The sequence below is a fragment of the Antechinus flavipes genome, chromosome 2 (genome assembly GCF_016432865.1).
Source record: "Antechinus flavipes isolate AdamAnt ecotype Samford, QLD, Australia chromosome 2, AdamAnt_v2, whole genome shotgun sequence".
Classification (NCBI taxonomy): domain Eukaryota; kingdom Metazoa; phylum Chordata; class Mammalia; order Dasyuromorphia; family Dasyuridae; genus Antechinus; species Antechinus flavipes.
In genome coordinates, this window is record NC_067399.1 from 33,529,175 (window position 1) to 33,549,430 (window position 20,256).

At 38.4% G+C, this 20,256-nt stretch overlaps 1 protein-coding gene across 1 annotated transcript in view; it reads left to right on the top strand.

Moving 5' to 3' along the window:
* KDM3A (lysine demethylase 3A) overlaps positions 1-20,256 on the top strand; it is a 61,843-nt gene that overhangs the window by 10,999 nt on the left and 30,588 nt on the right. Inside the window, 6 exon segments of the mRNA XM_051974393.1 lie at positions 3,864-4,007; positions 11,483-11,593; positions 13,423-13,525; positions 14,283-14,407; positions 15,400-15,472; positions 15,953-16,041. Of these exon segments, the coding sequence (XP_051830353.1) occupies positions 3,864-4,007; positions 11,483-11,593; positions 13,423-13,525; positions 14,283-14,407; positions 15,400-15,472; positions 15,953-16,041 (645 nt within the window).

The window sequence follows — 20,256 nt, forward strand, 5'->3', positions numbered from 1 at the left end:
GTAAGCTTCCCAAGCTCCTTTGCTCAAGACTCTCTCCTTTCCAATCCATCTTTTTATCAGCTGACACAAAGTGAGTCTAAAAGAAAAGCTGCAGGCCTGACCTTGTCATTCTCCTGATAAATGAAATTTTTTGTTTAATCTTTTTCTCAATTACATGAAAACTAAAAATTTCAATATTTTTAAATTTTGTTTTGATTTTAATATCTTTTAAAAAAAAATTGTGATATTCTTCACAATTCTTTCCTTCTCTGCTTCCCTCCCTCTTGAGAAAGCAAGCAATTTGATATAAACTAAATGTGTAGTCATGCAAAACTTTCCCATATTAGCCATGTTGCAAAAGAGAATGCAGACCTCCCCTAAGTGTCTTTTGTTTTTATCTCAGTATAGACCTAGCAGTAGAATTATTGGGTCATAGAGTTTGCATAGTCTTAGTTTTCTGGGCATAGTTCCAAATTGCTCTGCAGAATTGTTGGGTCAGTTAACAACTCTATCAACATATCCCCTTCAACATTTGTCATTTTCCTTTTCTTTCATTGGCATTCTGGTAGGGATTAAATAGTTTCTCAGTAGTTTAACTTACATTTCTATAGTGATTTAGAGCTTTTTTTTTTTTTTTTTTTTTTTCTCCATGTGACAGCTTTGATTTTTTTGAAAAATGCCTTTTCATATATTTTTATTATTTGGGAAATTCTTTGTGAAATTGATTCATTTCTCTGCGTTTTTGAGAAATGAGGCCTTTGAGAAATTTGTGAATTCCCCCCTCCCCCCAGTTTCCTTCTAAGCTTGGCTACATTGATTTTATTTGAGTAAAAACTTTTTAAGTTTGATATAATTAAAATTAATTATTTTACATCCCATAAAGCTTTCTATTTCTTGTTTGGTCATAAATTCTTCCCTTATCCATCAATTTCCCCAATTTGCCTCTTTTATCAACTCTTTATGTCTAAATCATGTACCCATTCTGAATATATCTCAGGTATATGGTGTAAGATGTTGAACTACTTTACAGTTTTTCCAGTTTTTGTCAAATAGTAATTTCTTGTCCCCAAATCTTAGATCTTTGGGTTTGTGAAGTGAATTTTACCTTTTTGTCACGGACACGTGTGTATCTAATCTATCTTGAATATCTATCTCATCTGTTTGACAGTTAAAACCCTTCACAATCATCTTCCAACCTACCTTTCCAGGTTTCTTGTACCTTGTTTCCTTTCATACATCCATTTCAAATTATTCTGACATTTATGATCTATCCCATCTCCCATCTCAGTGCTTTCAAAACCCTATAATTTTTAAGCCTCATATATACTTGATGTTCTGCCAGATGCTGGGATATAAAGACAAAAATGCAATAGTCTGTTAATTTTAAGTTTACAGTCTAGCTAGGGGATGGGGAGATGTGTACATATAGAAGTACAGTATAGAAAGAAGGCTATGGAGTAGTTCAAAAAGGTGTAGACTAGGCATGAAGTGTCTTGTATGAAGAGCAAGAAGTTCTTTTTTAAGTGGAATGTACAGTGTGTGGTGAGAATAAGTTTCAAAAGTTAGGATTGGTATCCACTTCTGAAAGACTTTTTAATATTTGATCCTGGAAGTAATTAGGGAGCCTGGGATTTGTGTAGGTGTTCGGGCCATTGGCAGGTCTACATTTTAGGAAAATCACTTTGGCATCTGGAGGGGAAGATAGATTGAATGGGGAGAGAATGGTGGCAGCAAGACCAGTTCAGAGGTTATTGTAATTGTTTAGATAGAAGGTGATGGGAGTCCTAAAATAGGATGGGGCTATAGAACGAGTGGTCACAAAGGCTGATTGTGGGAGGACCTACTTTTATGTCTAGGTGGTGTTTTGCAAAGGAATGTAAGCTCTGAAGGGACAGTTGCCTTTTTTGTCAGCATCTCATGGGCCTTACATAGTGCCTGGCACCTGGTAGATGTTTAATTCGTGCTTGTTGGTTTTGTTGTTGTGTTGTTTGTTTGTTATAATTTGCTTTTCTCATTATTATTTTGGAGCATTTTTCTTATACCATTGTTGATGAAATACCACCTTGGTTTTTTTCCCCTCCCTTAGGCAGTTGGGGTTAAGTGACTTGCCCAGAGTCACACAGCTAGGAAGTGTTAAGTGTCTGAGGCCGGATTTGAACTCGGGTCCTCCTGATTTCAGGGCTGATGCTCTATCCACTGCACCACCTACCTGCCCCCAAACCAGTCTGTTTTTAAGACCTAACTTAAGCCTTCCTTTATTGTAGAATTGAAAAAAGAGGTTGGCTTTTGTGCTGTTTCACACACTACTGATTTTGACCTGACTGGCTAAACGGAATCTACAAGTGCTTAGTTTTTAACTTGAAATAAGATTTGGTTAGAGGATTTTTTTTTTTTTTTGAGGTCTTTTTCAGGTCTAAAATTTTCTAATGTTTGCCATACCTTCTAAACTCATGATTAGAAGTTTATTAGGGAATAGAAGTAATCCATGGTCTCATAGATAAGAGAGCTGGAGTTTAGACTAATAGGCATGGTATCAAGTCCTGCCTCAGTCACTTAATAACTATGTCTCCAGCCAAGTCCCTTAACCTTTCTGAGCCTTAGTTACTCAGCTGGAAAATGAGTGAGTTGGTCTCTGCCATCCTTTCCAGCCCTCTGATCTGTAAATCATATGACTTCTATTTTGAAGTCTCTCTAGGGTTCCTAAATTAAGTGTTCTCACAATGTTTGATTCAGAAAGAAGCATCATACATAGAGCTAGAAGGGACTTGACAGGTTATTTCATCCAATGCCTTTCCTTTTTACAGAGGAGGAAATTGGTACAGAAGATTTAAGTTACACTCTTAACTAGCTGGGCTTTTAAAAATATTAATTATCATTTATATAGGGCTTTATTTATATAGTCTTTATGAGGCATTTGATAACCTATATTTGGTTTGATCCTTACAATAATTTGCTATAAAGTAATAATAATCAGCTCACATGTTTTTCAGAACTTTATTCACCAATAAAACAAATATTTTATTTAAAAAAAATTTTTTTAAATCAATACCAAGCTTCTCCTTCCCCCCACATCCCCTCCCCCCAATGCCATCCCTTAAACTAAGTAGAAAAACAAAACAGTTCAGCCAAGCCTACCACCGGAGGTAGTTTTCCATAAACCAGCCAGCTCCTCCTTCACACTAGCAAGTCCTTTATCAGCCCATACCGGAAGCCTAAGCCCCTGCTTTGTCTGGCTCAAATTCTCGGGCCCTCCTGATTCCAGAGTGCTTCCTTCACTGTGCCTCATGTTGAGGGTGGTGCAAATCACCATTGCACTTTTTGTAGCTGAGGGAACTTGAGATCATGAGCAGAGAGGCTCTTCACTTGGGTGTGATTTGTTCAGTCACGGCTCGGGAGTGGCAGACAGTCTCAGAGCCAGTGCTCTCTGAAGATCGTTGGCAGTTAGATTTGTGAGGATGTGCAGGTTTGCTTCAGCATTTCCAACTCCTGCTATAGGCCATATGATCATACTAGGACTGAGGATGGAAGAAAGGTGGTATTGGCCAGCAGAAAGTCATGGGGAAATTTCATAATCTAACTTGTAACACGTAGGACTATACTTTTTTTCATTTGATTAACTTGAAGTGACCTGTAGTTATTTCTCCTGATTTGAAGGTTTTGCAGTAAGCCTGGTTTACTTAACTTATTCATCATGATCAGGGAGACATGATATAGGACTACAGAGTGGTCAAAGGACAGAGAAAAATAAAGAGAAAATTCTGTATCTGAGGTTGTGGCTTGGGGCCAGTAAACGTGGGGGTGGGGTGGTGTCTTTCTCTGTTGCCTGGTTTGCATATTACTGTTTGAGTTAAATTTTCTCTTTCTCTGTTCTCCTTCTGTGCTAGGTATGTGTGGAGTTTGATGGAGAATCATGGAAGAAAAGAAGATGGATAGAAGTCTATAGTCTCCAAAGGAAGGCATTTTTAGTAGAACATAACCTGGTTTTGGCTGAACGGAAGTCTGCTGAGATTGTGCAGTGGCCAGCAATAGTGAGTAAAAACCTTTAAAAATCTTTAGTGGTTTATATTATCCTTGTCCTGATTTGGGAAGGAATACTAGATATTTGAAATTAGCTGGCTACCTCACTTGATTGCTGAGTATATAAGGGAAAATAAGTCAAAATACATTTGTTTCTTGTTAGTTGACAGTAAATGAAATTCAGAAAATATCTTAATTAGGATTTTTACCTTGTCTAAAATAGTTTATTTTAACTTCATGTAGCTATTTAAAACCTAAGATTTAAGTCTGACTCTCTTGAAATCTGTCAGATCTTCCTCATAATTTTCTAGACTATAAAATGTGAAACCTATGTTGGTTTATGGAACCTAAAACTTTGGGTGGGCTCCTGTGGCCCATCCTCCAGGATATCATTGCTCTGTAGGTGTTTGCCCAGCTGTGTATTCTTGACCCCCTCCTGCCTTCTCTGGATGTGTATAGAAGAGGAATATAGAGTATGGGGCCCGCTCTGAACTTTGGAATGATTGTCTTTCTGGGTAGTTCTGTGACTGCCACAGTTAAAGTGAATGAAGGAAGTTAATGGGTGATTTCAGAGGAAGGAAGAATTAATGGAGGTTATAATCAGATCACAAGTGTCAAGAATTGGCAGAAATTTGAGGTCATTTTTGCCTATTGCTTTCTCATCTGCACTGACTAGCTAGTGATTTCTGGGTGTTCTCTGAGTGATACAGTGGTAACTTGGTAGAAAAGGTGAAATTTGTGCCATGCCTTGAAGGAAAATTGAATTTAGATTGTATTGTTGGTATGTGGGGATGACCCTGGAGCAGAGTGAGCCAATACAAATACACCACATTAGAAATAGTACATGCTTGCCTGTGCATAGCAGGAGAATGATTGCAATCTTAGGACTTGGGTTCATATTATAAAAGTGTTTAATATACAGTGTTGGAAAGGGGAGATTGGGGCCAGATTGTGGAGAGCTGCAAAGGTAAGATAGAGAGTCCAGAGGCAGAATCGGTAGGAGCCAGGGATGTCCTGGAGCTTGTTAGGGCTGCTCTCCAGAAGATATAGGAGGAGCTCCAAGAAGTTTTGTTTTCTTTGGGCTTTTGTTTCCTTGCCTACAAAATGAGACTCCTCTCCTGATTCCTACAAATTTAATAGAATAAGAAATTTGACAAAGAAGAGTAAAAGGGATAAAGGGCTGGTGGTTTTGTAGGAATTGCAAGTAGGGGTGTTCTGATTGGGCCTACTTTGATGTCTGAAGTTGGGGATTTGGACCTCAACTTCATGGTTCAGAAACCAAAGGTAGTATTAGCCTGGGAGCTCCATGGGAACAAGGGCCGGGTTGCACTCGAACTTTGTTTCCCCTGGGGCCTCTCAGTGTTGGGTCCAGCTGTTTGACCTGAATAGAAAGAAGCTGGGGGATGAACTAGTCAGGTCCTATAACTGCTGATGGGAGACAATAATTGTATGGCTTTCTGGGAGGAGAGGTAGCCTGTGGGTACCAGGGGAAGCAGCCTGTTAGAAAGCCTGAAGATAAGTACAAGGAATGAGCTAGAAAGTGCTTTATTAGAATAGGTGAGCTCTGCCAGGGGAAGAGTGAGGAGGGAGGATAGGAAAGATGGCACTGAGACAGGGTATGGAGGGGCCCTGTAGACCTGGCCAAAATTGATGGTAGGGTCCTCCTAACTCCTTTTTATGACCTCTCTAGCTTTCCAAAACATTGGCACAGAAGCCTTAATTTGTTGTGATTTTCTGATCTGGCCAGAGTGACCCTCCTTTTGCTCCTGGGGACTCTCCTTATTTGAGCCAGACTTGGAACTGAGGCATTTATCAGCTTTTGCCCCAGTGCAGCTCAGGATTCTCCAACTACTAAGTTATCTACCAGCCCCAGCCTCCCCTGGTACCCCAGACATTGCTGGTACAAACCATCCTCCTCCAGGTACTTGTCAGGTTGGGTTTTGCTTATTGGAGGCTTTCTGCCATTCCTGGTGAATCCCTCAATTCTAAAGCTGTGTCTCCAGGAGAACTAAAAGTTCATTGGCCATTGAATGAAATAAGTGTAGTAATTGAATCTGAGATGTGAACCAATGAGACTTAACTGTGCCTCAATATATTTTTAAAAGATACTGACTCTTGAAGAGTATTTGGGATATATTTTAGCTTGGTAGAATGGAAAGCTCGGTAGAGAAGGTTCTTGAATGTTCCTTTGTCTCTGTCTGAAGCTTGCCATACATTTGCTGACCCTTTCCTTAGAGAAGGTACTAATTGAAAAGTTAACAGCAGGTAGAAGGGAATTTGTAAAACTGGAATTTGTAAAGATTAAGAGGTGAGATCATCTTCCAGACATACAGGATGGGGGGATGAAATAGTGTGCTTATTGACGATCTAAAGCAATACCTAGGGACTCCATATGAGAGAAAGCAAAGGATTTCTACACTAGAGGCACTTAATTTTATTTTAATTAATTGGAAGGACAGCCAAGGAGCAGCTTTTGTTTGGACCCAGCAAAGCTGGAAAATCTGATTTTCCTTCTTCCTCAGTGACTAGGCCTCAATAAATTTATTGAATTTTATCAAGGCTCTCCAGGAATTAAAATGGGGAGAGATGGGCACCAAGGTTGTTGGAAATCTAGTTTGGTTGCTGTGAAGTAGACATGGCAGAAAATTGTTGTCTGTACAGCTGATTGGGTCCTTTAGAAGTTGGTCCTTCCACGCCCACCCCTAACCTCTTCCCTTTATTTTAAACAAGAGGAAATTGAGATGTTGAGAGGTTTGATAAGTACCCCAGGCCCAGGCAGGAAGCAGCAAAACTTCTATTGAACCCAGGTCTTCTGACACCGCATTTTCTATTCCCATACCCCTTCCCCCCTCACACTCCCATTGAGAGTGTAAATGAGGATGACACTGAAAGGGATGCCCAGGAAAGGCTGAGGATGGGGGAGAAATGAAGATGATTATCTAGGTTTTTTTTTAGGGGGGGGAGGGGGAAGGTTTTGAGGCTGAGAGACAAGGAGGAAAAGTTAATAGGTGAAGGTAGTCAAAGAATGGGAGTCACATTAGAGACTCTGTGTGTGATGACTTCCAGATGGGAGGCTGCTGCAGGTAGATGCACAGACTAACAGTCAGTGTTGAATGGATGGTGAAGCTAGGTGTCTGACTCTGTATCAGTGGCCTTGCTGATTTCCTGGTGGCAGGAGATGGAGGTAGGGAGGTAAGAGAGGAAGAAAGGAAGAAGGAGCCAGACGGCACCCAGAAAGATGGCAGAACGCTTACTGGGCAGCTTGAAAGCATTCAGAAAACAGTCATGCAGGTTGAAAATTTGAAGCAGTTCGAAGATTTGTTTTAAATGTACTGACGGGGCACAGCCAAACGAAAATTTGATTATTTGAACCTGACAAAGTTTGTTATAAGAAAAAAATTATATTGTAGATTGTTTTTGCTTTAAAAAAATTCTTCCTGTTTGCTGGCTTATGGGCATATCACAAAATCATTAGTTTTCTTTTATGTGATTCTTTATATCATAACGCTATAATTATGCTTTGATCCTCCCAGCATCTCCAAAGTATAATCTCTTAAACTCAGGTGTTAATTATCCCTCCCACCCCTTTTTTTCCCCAAATAAAAAACTAATTCAGAGGAATTGAGGTTATTTGTTCAAGTTTACATGACTACAAAGTGGTCAACTTGAACTTGGGTCTTCTGACTGGACCTTTTACTGCCTCATTATAGCTCATGACTAAGTGGTGGCATCTTAAATCACCTTCCCTGATAATTTTGCTTCCATCCCTCCCACTCTATCTTGTGTATTCTTGTTATTCTAACTTGTACAGATACATATATCATTTGTATATGTAAATATAAGGCAAAAGAAAAAAGAAGACCAGGAAAAAGACACATTTTTTAAATGTGCATTTAACTTGGGCAATCTTTCCATTTCTCTATCACGAGGTTCTTTGCTCTTTCCTACTTTTCCATAACAGTTGCCTCTGGATTTCTGATAATCTGATCTTAGATTTCGGCCTTTGAGAGATCTTGGTGGGAGGGGAAAGGCTGGATCTTCACTTAAACCTAGAGACATTGGCTCACCTTGTGTGTGTGCCACAATCTTTGGTTCCAGCTCTGGTCCTGGAATGACCAATCCTTAAGACCTGGCCAAGGCTTTCTTTCCTTTAGAGAGAAAATTGCACTAGTGTTCTGGTTCTTTAAAGAAACACTATTGACTTTTAGGATAGACTTTTTCAGAAGGATTTGTTGGGTTTTCCAGATTACAATTGAGGGAAGTAACATTTTTAGATTTTAGAGAGGAAGACTTGAGCTCTGTCTTCAGATATTTCAGGCTATTTTGCATAACTCCTGGAAGGCAGGTTTTCTACATAAGAAAGAATTCCCCCCCAAATTATGCCTAATTAAAAATAGAATGGACTCTTTTGATGTGGGGATTCCTCAGTTGCTGGCAGTATGCATTAGTGTTGTCTGCATTAAGAATGATCTTTGTTTTATAACAGGAAGGGAATACTTGAATACACTTTAGGTCTGGGGAAATGAAGTGACTCCTTTAAGGTCACACAACTTGTTAATGGAAAGAGAATAAAGCCTACTTGATTTCTCTTTCTCTTTCCTTTTAATTCCATTATAGTAAATATCAATAGAGCAACACTTAATTTTTCATCTCTAGCTTATTGTTGTTTTCCTTTAGAATTTGACTAATTTGATTATTTGTTGGTTCTTTTAACTAACTGTAGGTATATCTCAAGACAAGAATTTTCAATTTCAGCTGGTCAGTAAATTAGCATTTTTAACCCTTCGATGTTCCAGGCTCTGTGTTAAGCCTAATTGTACAAAAAGAGGTCAAAAAGTCCTTGCTCTCAAAGGTCTTACTCCCTTGCAACATCTCTCAACCATACTTCTTTCCTCGGACAATGCCAGCCCTCCAATGCAGGCCCTTGCCACTCCTCACCTGGGCTATTGCAGTAACAACTAGGGGTCTGCCTGTCTGAAGTCTCTAATCTGATTCCTCCCAAATCAAATATAAACTGCTCTGCTTGGCATTTATAGCCTTTGCAATCCAACCCTGTCGTCCCTTTTCTAATCATCTTACTGTGATCCAGTGAAGATGGCCTCCTGGCTGTTTAGGGAAGGAGATCTTCCATCTCTTGCTTTGGGTATATTCCTCATGCCTAGAACACTTTTGCCTCATTTTTGCTTCTGGGCCTCCTTAGCTTCAAGGGTCAGGATTCGGTTAAATCACATTCCAGCACCTCTTAATTCTAGTGCCTTTTTCGCTTTCACTCTTGTCCATAGTAGTACGCAGCTTGTTTATGAATACGTGTTGTCTCTCCCATTAAATTGTGAGCTCCTTGAGGGCAGGATTATTTTTGTCATCTTACTTTTTTCCTCTTTCTATATCTCCAGTGAACAGCACAATGCCAGGCAAGAGGTAGATGCACAGTGTTTGTTGATTGACTCTAACCTGAACTCTTCTCTGTGTCCTCTGGGTCACCTGCATTATTAATCCTGGGCAGATAACTCTCAAATCTGTTCTGCTAGCCCATGTCTCTCTTGAACTCCCTTTCTGCATCATGAGCTGCCTGCCTATGGAATATTTTAAACTGGATGTCCTCTAGGCACAGCAGATTCAGTATTTATAAAGCAAACTATTTTTTTTTCTCTATTTCTGATCTTTCTTCTCTTAGAGCCGAGGCCCCACCAGCCTTCTAGTCACTTGGATCCTTCCACAAGGAATGATCCTCTTCTCCTTACTCATGTTCTTCCATTGCTGTTATATTGTCAGAACTTGTTGGGGCGTTCTTCATGCATCTCCCTCGTGTTTCCCTTTCCTCTCCCCTCCTTTTGCCCTTGATTTGTTGTCCAGAGCTCTTTACTAATCTCCCTCCCTCAAGCCTCTGGTCCATTTTCCACACCGATGCTAAAGGCATTTTCCTCAAGTACAGATTTCATCCGCCCTCCGCCCCACTGGAGAAGCTCGAGTGGTTTGTTTTTACTTTAAGCATATAATCCGGGTCAACTCTTCTGTTTGCCATGTGAAAGGCTTCCTGTCCTGCCCATCCCTCTGTCTGTTCATCTGTTCACACTTTTGGGTCCCTCCAGTATCGACCTATCAGTTCTGCTGTACACATAGCACTTTGCTCTTCTCTGTGCCTCTTCTCTTGCTCTTTCCCATGTCTGGAACACTTCTCCGAGAGGCAGTGTGAAGCACCAGCTTCTTTATGAAGTCTTTCCAGGCCGCCCTCATTCCCCTCTCAACTACCTTGAATTAGTTTTATGAATTTTCCTTATATACTGCTGTGAAGTCCACGGCCTCATTACAATGAAAGCTTCTTAGGGATGGAGACTTAAATTTTTTCACTTGGGTTTTTGTAGCCAGAGTACTTCAGCCATCTGATTGATTGATTAATATGTCAACAACAAATTAGGAAACAGTGATTTGAATTAGAATCATCTGGTTCAGGCTCTTCTGAGTAGTTGTAATACTTTTGTAACAATCAGCTCTGTGATTAAAAATAAGAGGCCAAAATTTTTTTTTTATATAGAATGCTTTAAAGTTTGTAGAGTACTTTGCATAATAAGACTGAATAATAATTGAAAGTTTGTTTAAAAAAAACAAAACAAAACAAAAACCTTCACACTTGTGTGATCCTGGGCAAGTCACTTAATCCCAATTGCTTCAGCAAAAAAACAACCACCACCAAAAAAAACCCTTTCATACATTATGTAAATTAGATTTCTGGTCTTACATTCATTTCAGAGACCTAAGGAAGCAGTGGCGGGGTGGTAGAAACAGAAAAGCTGATCTGAAAGAACAGAAAGCTTGGGGGCAAGTCATTTAGCTTCTCAGTGTTCCAGATCATTGCTGTCAAAGCCAAATAGAAACACATCCCTGTTTGCATGTATTGACTTAATATTAGGTTGTATTGTGTTCTTATTTTGTTAAACATTTTTCTGTTGCATTTTAATCTGTTCAAAATGAGTGTGATACTCTTTAAGACTTAAGTTGCAGAGACAGTGCCTAATTGCATCGATAGAGGGAGAACTCTTATTTTGGATCAATAATATCACAGGTCCATTTTATAGAAGAGGGAAGCAGGCATTAGATTGATTGGCTTGTCCATTATCACAAAGCTGAAATACCCTACAGGGTAGAATTTGAGGTCCCCTTCTCCTTTAACAGTCTTCCTATCATACTACACTGCTTTCTGGTTCCAAAAGTTTGCTTTTTACTTAACTAGCTTAAAAATTATTTTAAAGGCCATAATTTTTCCTTTAATCGATCTTATTCTAGTTTAGAATACATATAACACATAAGCATTGTTTGTTATATTTGTTTTGAAACCATTTATTGCATCTATAATAAACAAAGCTACATTCTGATTTTCTCTTAGTGGAGAATAGCCTGTTCTGATTTCCAAGAGTTCTGTTGGTGTCATTTATACGGATACTTACATCAAGAAGTGTGTAAATGTGGCTTTGTTTTTGTGTGGTTTTAGCTGTACAAATCCCTGTTGGACAAGATTGGTTTAGAATCCATTACTTCTATTCGTTTTCTTGGAGAAGACAGAAGAATATTCATTTCTAAAGACCTTCTGAAGCCCATACAGGTAAACTTCAAATTAAATCTGCTGTAAACATATAACAATTAAAAAGTTGATCTTATTACTGGGTTCTAGCAGTGGCTATCATACATAATTAGCTTACAAAAGAGAGCCATCTTTAAGCTTTAGGGTTGACAAGTTGAGACTTTGCTATGGGTTCAGCTGTTGCTATTATTTTGGGAGAGAACAGATGGGAGTTATGGGAGTTAGTTTCCCCAGCCAGTAAAGATCACAGGCTCATTTACATATTATTCCACATACATAATTCCACAAACCTCCCTTTCTCCCAATAAAATTGGAGTGTAAGGATGATTTTTTTTTTCTTTATGTGTCTCTTCTATTTCATGCTGCCTTTTTGCATTTTTTTTCCTATAAGATTTCCATTTTCATTTTTATTTGACTGTACTTATATGCTAATATTGGAAGAAGTTGTAGTAGCGCTGTTTTGTCAGCCCTTGGGAGTTCTTCATTTCCAAAGTTAAGTAGTTAATTCTCTTGTTTCCAGCAGTTCAGTCAATCTGAATATCGGACTATGTTAACTACTTACTTTTGGGGGTTAAGTTACGTTAAAATAAACATCAAACACATAAAACCTACCCAAGCTTTTGAGCCTTTAATATGGCAGAAGCAAAGAAATTGTGAAAGAACTGACAAGCACCCAAGAGGCTTGCCTTTGACCTTTATCTGTTTCTATAATGGTTGAAAATGTCAGAAGCTCCCCTCCCTTCTACCCCCACCCCTGCCTTTCTTTTGCTCCTTCCCTTCCTTCCCCTCTTCTCCCTGCTGCTTACTTCTAAAAACTTCTCTATGTCCATCCAACAAAAATTCAGATACTTGAAATTCAAGGCCTTCAATAATATCATTTGTGCCTTTCCTCATTACTAGTTCTTGGTTTTTGGATCCTGGAGTTTATACTATTAGACAGCTCCTTTTACTTTTTGAATCTGATGGGCAACTCAGCTATTATTACTAGTCTTAGAAAGCAGTAGAGACACTAATTGATAAACTGATTCGTGTCACAACCAGCCAGTTTTTGTCAAAGAAAAGACTGGAGTCCAGGCCTTTGTTAAACTGAATTCCTTCATACTCTCTTCCAGCTGTTCTTTCTCATATGACTTGGGTTTCCCGCCTGGTTAGGCTGCTCACCCTCCCTGGTCTTAGCTGTGTGCATCTCCCTGGCTCCACCCCCCCTTTATGTTGTTTCCTTCCCTTCCCCCAGTTCTTCAGGCAGCTTTCTATCATCCTCTGAAGTTTCTAATGAATTTTTCTATTCAGATCTCTCCTAGTACTTTTTCATTAAAAATTTGAAACTTCACAATTATCAATATCAACATTCAGGTAGATGGTCATTCATGGTAGCATGAATCCCAAATTACAGTTTTTTTTAAATGAATACATATTTAACAAAATGGTCTGTTTGTTACCCCTACTCCTTCCTCATCTTTGTTGAACCTTTCTTCCTTTGGTTTTTCACATTTTATTTGTTCATCTCTTAGATGCAATTTTATTATTATTTCTCCTAGACTAGAAGCTTCACAGTGTGTCTTATTCCTTCCTTTCACAGTAGCTTATAGAGAGAGAGAGTGTGTTTGTGTGTGTGTGTGTGTGTGTGTGTGTGTGTGTGTGTGTGTGTGTGTACTCAGCTGCATAATTTAAAAAAATACCTTTTTTTAAAAAAAGTTATTTCTTTTAACGTTTGTTTCACCATTTTGATTCCAGTAAACATTGTTTCTAGTGGTCTGCCTAAGAAGCATGCAAATTGTTTGGTTTGAAAAATAGTTTAGCTGCAGGAAGTAGGTAACAACTATTTACTTCAGAGATCTCTATTTTATCAGGATGTAAATGGTCTTCGACTTTCTCTTATGGATCATCAAAATATCAGTAAAGAATTTCAAGCCTTGATTGTCAAACATTTAGATGAAAGCCATTTATTACAAGGTATGTATATGTGGGACTTGGATATTTATAAGATATTAAAGCCAAGTTGATCTTTTGTGATTTTGATTGACTCTCTCACCATGGTAGACTTATGAAAATTACTTGTAGATCACATCTTTTTTATGCTTCATTTGTCTATTAGTACTTAGAAATGTCTTGCCTACCCCCCTCCCCCCTTTTTTGATGCAAATTGCATTCTGTGGCAAAACTTCATTAATTCATTAGTATTACAAAGGGAATTAGGAGCGTCTGAAATTGTCACATTTAAGCAACTAGAAGATGAACATCTAGCTAGTCTTGGCCATAGAGCAGCAAACCCTCAAAAATACTAGTCTTGCAAAATTGATATAATGGAAGAAATTTGGTGTGTACAATCACATATTTTCCATTACAAAACATTGTCTTGCTCTGGCAGTTTCGTAATAAAAAATAAGTTTATTGAATCTTGTAAGATGACTAGACTTGGTTTCCTCAGCAATTTAAACCAGTCTGATTTGTTAGTTTATATGAGATGGGATCAGGTGTGTTAATGACAAGTCTCGGGTGTCAGTGTGAAAAGGGTATTCATTAAAAATTTTGTGTAACGATTACTGTTTTTACCAGAACACACCTATTCCTTCCAGAGATCCTAGATTTATATTTCTCTCCATTTTTCCTGTATTTAAGGCCAAGGAAAAGATTATATTGAAAAATTGGTGTTAATGGAATAAATAGATAAACTTTAAGGTTCAGTTCTTCTTTTTTTTTTCTTTTTAAGGTGACAAAAACTTAGTGGGTTCAGAAGTAAAAATTTATAGTTTGGATCCATCTACCCAATGGTTTTCAGCAACTGTTGTAAATGGCAATCCAACTTCAAAAACACTTGAAGTTCGTTGTGAAGAGGTAATTTAAGCTCCTAGAATATGTGAAGGGGGTGGGGGAAGGGGATAAGTCTTCTCAGGGGTGGTCTTCCCATGCATTGAAGAAATGCAGAACCATTGTGGTATCCCAATGCTTAATAGTTCTTTTTTCATTCATTAAACATTTGAGATCTCCTAGTGGACTAGGACATGCTAGTGGTTTAGGAGTTATTGACTTCCCCACCTCAGTCATTTTCCAGATCTTGTTTCTGTCTTCTCCACAATTCTGTTTGCTCAGAGTCATGGTCCCTTTTTAGTCCTTCCTCACTTAAAGTGAGGAAGATGTCTAAGTAGTTGCCCTAAAACTGAAATTGGAGCCCAACACCCCTCTCCTGTGGGGCCCGTGGACAAACCTGAATCCAAGATCAAATACAAATTGCTCCAGCCATGGATTTTGAAGCCTTTGCAGCCTGGTTTTTCCTGGCTTGTCTAGCCTTCCATTACTGCAGCTCTTCTGTATTCGAAAACTCCCTTAGAGCAAGTGGTTCTCTTGGCTGTTCCTCACTTGTCTCTGTGCTTGGCATTGGCCGTACCTCCATGCCGTGCTCCCTCCCTGCATCTCTTTCTCTTGGTTTCCTTGGAGACCTACCCCAACATGAAGCCTCTCCTGGCCTACTCCTCTTCCTGAGTCACCTAGATGTCCATTGTTCCCCTGAGAAGTGGGGTTTCTGGGCAGAGCTGTTTGCTTTTTTTAGTATAATGCCTGTCACTTAATGCTCATTGGTTCATGATTTGGGAGAATAATTCTCCAGCTTGAGGATTTCAGTAACAGGGAATTTCCTAACAATTTGAGGATGCTGTTTTGTGAACCACAACAATAAAAATTGGCTCCCAGGGAGAGTTCCACCTATATTGTTTGGCCATTAAGTTCCTCTACAATTGGCTTTTGTTCTAGTAAACAATTTTAGAAAATTTTCCCTAAATAAAATAACTTTTAAAAACTTTATGCTTACACTCTTTGTCCCTTGTTTAAAGATTCCAGCTCTAAAAATTGTTGATCCAGCACTAATTCATGTTGAAGTTGTTCATGACACTCTTGGGAATTGTGGTAAGAATTAATTGCTTGGTTCTTCCAATGCATGCCTTGCCTTCATTTTGATATTAGAAAAGAAAAAGGAGCCTGACAAAAATCTTAAAAAAAAAAAAAATACAACCACTTTATTTTTTCCTTAAAGTAATATTTTCCCCCCAATTATGTGTAAAAACTTTTGAGGGTGTGTATATGGGGGGGGGGGGGGGGCTGGTAAATGGAGTTAAGTGACTTGCCCCAGGGTCACGGAGCTGATAAATGTCTGACTCCAAATTTGAACTCAAATCCTCCTGATTTCAAGGGCCTGTATAATTCCACTGCGCCATCTAGCTTCCCCTTGTAAGAAGGTGCTTTTTTTTTTTTTTTTTTTTTAATATTTGATTTAAAGAATTTTGTGTTCCCAGTTCTTTTTATCCCTCTCTGCCCTCTCCACTCCCCAAGATGATAATCAGGATAATTGGTCTGACAGAAAGTCTTGTTTTTGTTTTTTTGTTTTAGGAAAAGCTAAAAGAGTAAGTGCAGTAAAGCGGAAGTCTTCGGAGAACAAAGGAGGCCTCACCCCAAAGCTCCCAAGGCCTTGCTCTGAGGTAACCCAGAATTCTTTTTACTAGGAGATTTCAAAAGCGGGCAAGCCACCCGCTTCAGACACCAAAGGCTAATGGTTGTAGAGGACTTTTTCTAGGAGCGGATCATACTAATAATTCTTCCATACCATCAGGTGGTGATAAAACAACTTTTACTTTGTATGAAAATTTTTTTGCTGGCAATGTTCCAGTGCGTTTGATCTTCAGTATTTGGAGGTGTTTTCTGGAGGATCTGATCAAAAGATAAGCTTTTGGGGTTTGTAGAGAGATTCTTAGCTGGAAGGGACCATAGTATTCTATAACACGTACTTGTCTTTAAAAGACTGCTAGCTTTGTTAGCTTAGTAGGGATACCCTTAATGGTTTTAAATTAAATGGTTGACTTCACTTTGCCTTGTGTCCTATTACAGTATGAGGGTTGTATCTGAAAACTCCCTCATGGAATATATTCCAGATAATGATGGTGAGCTGGAACCATGAAATGTAATGCAGTAGTGATCAAATTTAGGAGGAGAACTACTTTCACCATGGTTACTAACAAACTAACCTGGACCAGGGTCAGTTCTTTTCTGTGTTCAGTTAGCTTTTTATTTCAACTCTTTCATTATAATGTTTTAAAACAATGCCAGGAATAAAAAAAAAAAACTATCCAAATAGATTTATATTTAATTGCTTATGAGATCATTATCAGAAGTAATACAAAGTCCCTACCCTGTAGGAACTTTGACCTACAACTAGCTACATTGATAAAACTAGGACCATTCCTTGGGTAACAGCCAGGGATTGAATGAAGGGCAAAGAGCTGTGTCTAGACAGCATGTACAGGAAGACTCCAAGTGTGAAAGCAGGGTGGTAGCCGCAGCTCAGACTTGAATGTGAATCTAGGGTCATTTTAGAATAGGGTGCAAACTGATATCAAAAGTTAGAAGAGTTACGAGAGTGCTGGGGCACATGGGGAGTAAAATAATATCAGTTTGATGGTTCATAACCAGACAAGATAGGAGACCTGGACCCCAGGCAGGAAGAGTTGATTGAGCCAGGAATTCCTAAATTTATTGATCTGAATGTGACTGAATCCGACTGAGAAATTAAAGGAAAGTGCGGAACCCTGGGGTGAAGTGATAGGGAGAATGGGATAGTTATTGACAACTGATGATAGATGGCAGCTAATCAAGAGCCAACAGTCTGAACAAGCAGTTGATAGAGGGGAAGGTGTATGCCTCAATGACAGCATTTTCCTATTAATACTTTGGTATATCTCAGGTGCTTGTTAATTTCTTTCTTTGACAAGAAAACTTATGACTTGGAAGGTCACACCAGGAATTGAAGAAGCATTAACAACCAGCTTCTGAGAGAATGAAATACTAGTAAGATAAACCAATGTTCCCAGAAGTTCCCAGAAGCAGTAGACAATTCGTTATGTCAAGAGAAGTGACATTGATGTCATTAGGGATGTTACTGAGTGTGCTTTTGTGGTGGGAAGAAGAGGAATCTTTTGTGTGTGTATGCCTGTAGGGTAAGAAGTTGGTGGGAATTAGTTTTATTGAAGGTTAAGTTGAATGAATGATAGTCTTCCCAATGTGGTATTTTAATGTGTTAAATTGTAAGGCTGGTATAATGAAGAGGGCATAATGGATGTACTCAATGTCTTTGTCAAAGGGAGATCATGAAGAAAGTACACTTTGAGTCTTAGATGGTAAAATTCAGTGAAGGGTCTGTGGAGCTCTCAATGATTGAACATGCAGATAACCCACAATGATTTTGGGGATTAGAGGGTATGTAAGACGAAGAATTAAAATTCACCTGAATTTTCTGTAGGCCATAGCCTCCCTCCCCCTTCTCCCCCCCCCCCCCACCTCACTTTCCCCTGTGATTAAACAAGGAAGTTTAACTAGATCTCTGAACATTTTTTTTTGCACTTAATAATATTTTATTTTATCTAATCACATGTAAAAATGAATGTAAAAGCATTCATTTTTGTAAGATTTTAAGTTTCAAATTTTTCTCCCTTCCTCTCCTCCCTTCTAAGATTGTACAGTTATGTTAAACATATTTCCATATTAGTCTTTTTGTGAAAGAAAAATCTAAACAAAAGGGAAAAAAATGAGAAAGGAAAAGTGAAAATAGTTTGCTTCAATATGCGTTCAGAGTGCAGTTCTTTGTCTGAATGTGGATGGCATCTTCCATCACATGTCTTTTGCAGTTGTCTTGGATCATTGCATTGTGAAAAGAGCCAAGTATCAACGTTGATTACACAATGTTTCTGTTACTGTGTATGATGTTTTTCCTGGTTCTGCTCACTTCACTGAACATCAGTTCATTTAATTCTTACCAAGTATTTCTGAAATCTTCCTATTCAGGGCTTCTTATAGAATACTCCATTATATTAATATGTCACAATTTGTTCAGCCATTCCCCAGTTGATGGGCATCCCCTTAATTTCCTCCTTTTTATGATCTCTTTGGGATACGGACCCAGTAGTACTCTGCTGAATCAAAGTATATATACTACAGGGTTAGATCGTTTGGGAATAGTGTCAACTATATATTTGATAGCATATTGTCAAATTGCTCTCCAGAATAGTTGAATCAGTTTACAACTCCAGCAGTGTGTCAATCAATGTCCTAGTTTCCCACATCCCCTCTAATATTTATCATTTTCTTTATCTGTCCTATTTGACAGTCTTATAGGTATGAAGTGATGCTTCCAAATTTTTTTAATTTACATTTTTCTAATCAGTAGTGATTTAGAGCCTTTTTTCATGACTTAGACTAGCTTTGATTTCTTCATTTGAAAACTGCCTGTTCATATCCTTTGACTCAAATTTATCAATTGGGGAATGACTAGTATTATAAATTTGACTCAGTTCTCTATATATTTGAGAAATGAGGTCTTTATCAGAAACAGTCACTGTAAAAAGTTTCCCATCTTTTTTCTTTCTAATTTTGATTGCATTTGTGCAAAAACTTTACAATTTATTGTAATCAAAAGTATCCATTTTGCAGTTTTCATTATGTTCTCTATTTCTTTGGAGCATATAAATTCCTCCCTTCTTCAAAGATTGACAGATTAATTATCCCTTGCTTTCACTCATAGTATCACCCCTTATTTCTAAATCATGTACCCAAATCTCTGATATCATCAATCTAGGTCAGTGGCAGCTTTTGTGATTCCATGGTAGAAATGTTGGATATTTGACCAAGATTGAAATAGTGCAAATTATTTTTTCACTTTAAAAGTGTGTCAGAAGTACATGTATGGTGAATATATAGTAAAAAAAAAATCTGTCATTTCTCTGTGAAACAGATTTAGTTGAATTGACATATTGAGAGAGAGGACCTGGTGGGGAAGAATGATAGATATAGTGTGTCAAAAAAAAGGACTTTCTGGAAATTAACTTGGAGTTTGTGTTTGCTTAGTGAAACTTGTCATAGTGAATGTCAGGAGCTACCTAATCGGAGGTTTCTTTTGGTGTTTAGGATAGGATTCTGAGACCTTTTTATACAACATCTTGAGGAATTCTAGCATCACCCATTTCCTGATGGTTTCCTGCTAGACTAGAGTATTCTTTAAATTGATCACATTTTCTTGGTTAGTGGTGAGAGATCTGCTGAGGAAGGGGAACCAACAATTTCCTATTTTTAAAAGTGAGGTCATATACTCACTTCCATTGTCTTCATCTGCTGGCAGGACAAAACTGTTATCATGAGTACTCTAGAATACCACTAAGAAAAAGTTTCAGGTAAGACACATTAGCCCCTTCACTAATTAGAGACCAGTACTTGATTCTTGCTAAGTTGTTGTTCTGTCTTTGCTGATAGCCTATGGAAATGTGAATATTTGTTTAGTTCATTTTCTGTTTAAATGAAAATCACACAGCTTGCCTGGGTCTGATCTGTGTTAGCAGAATGATGACATTTTTACTGCTTTTTCTTGTCCTTCAATCTTCTCTTTGGTAATTGACTCTTTGCTTAGAAACGGCTGAGCTCAGTGGATGTTTGTCTCTTAAATTTCTCAGGAAGAAATTATCCACAATTGTTTCTCAACATTGATCCCTGATAATGGGTAGTTCTTTATACAGAATAAAATTCAATTTAGGTTTGCATTCAGTTTGCTAGGTATGGTGGAGGCCTGGAAAAAGAGGAAGTATTGGGACAGATAAATGGCAATATTGTACCTATGGTTAGGGAGTCAAGTGGTCATTTCCAGGTCTGACAGA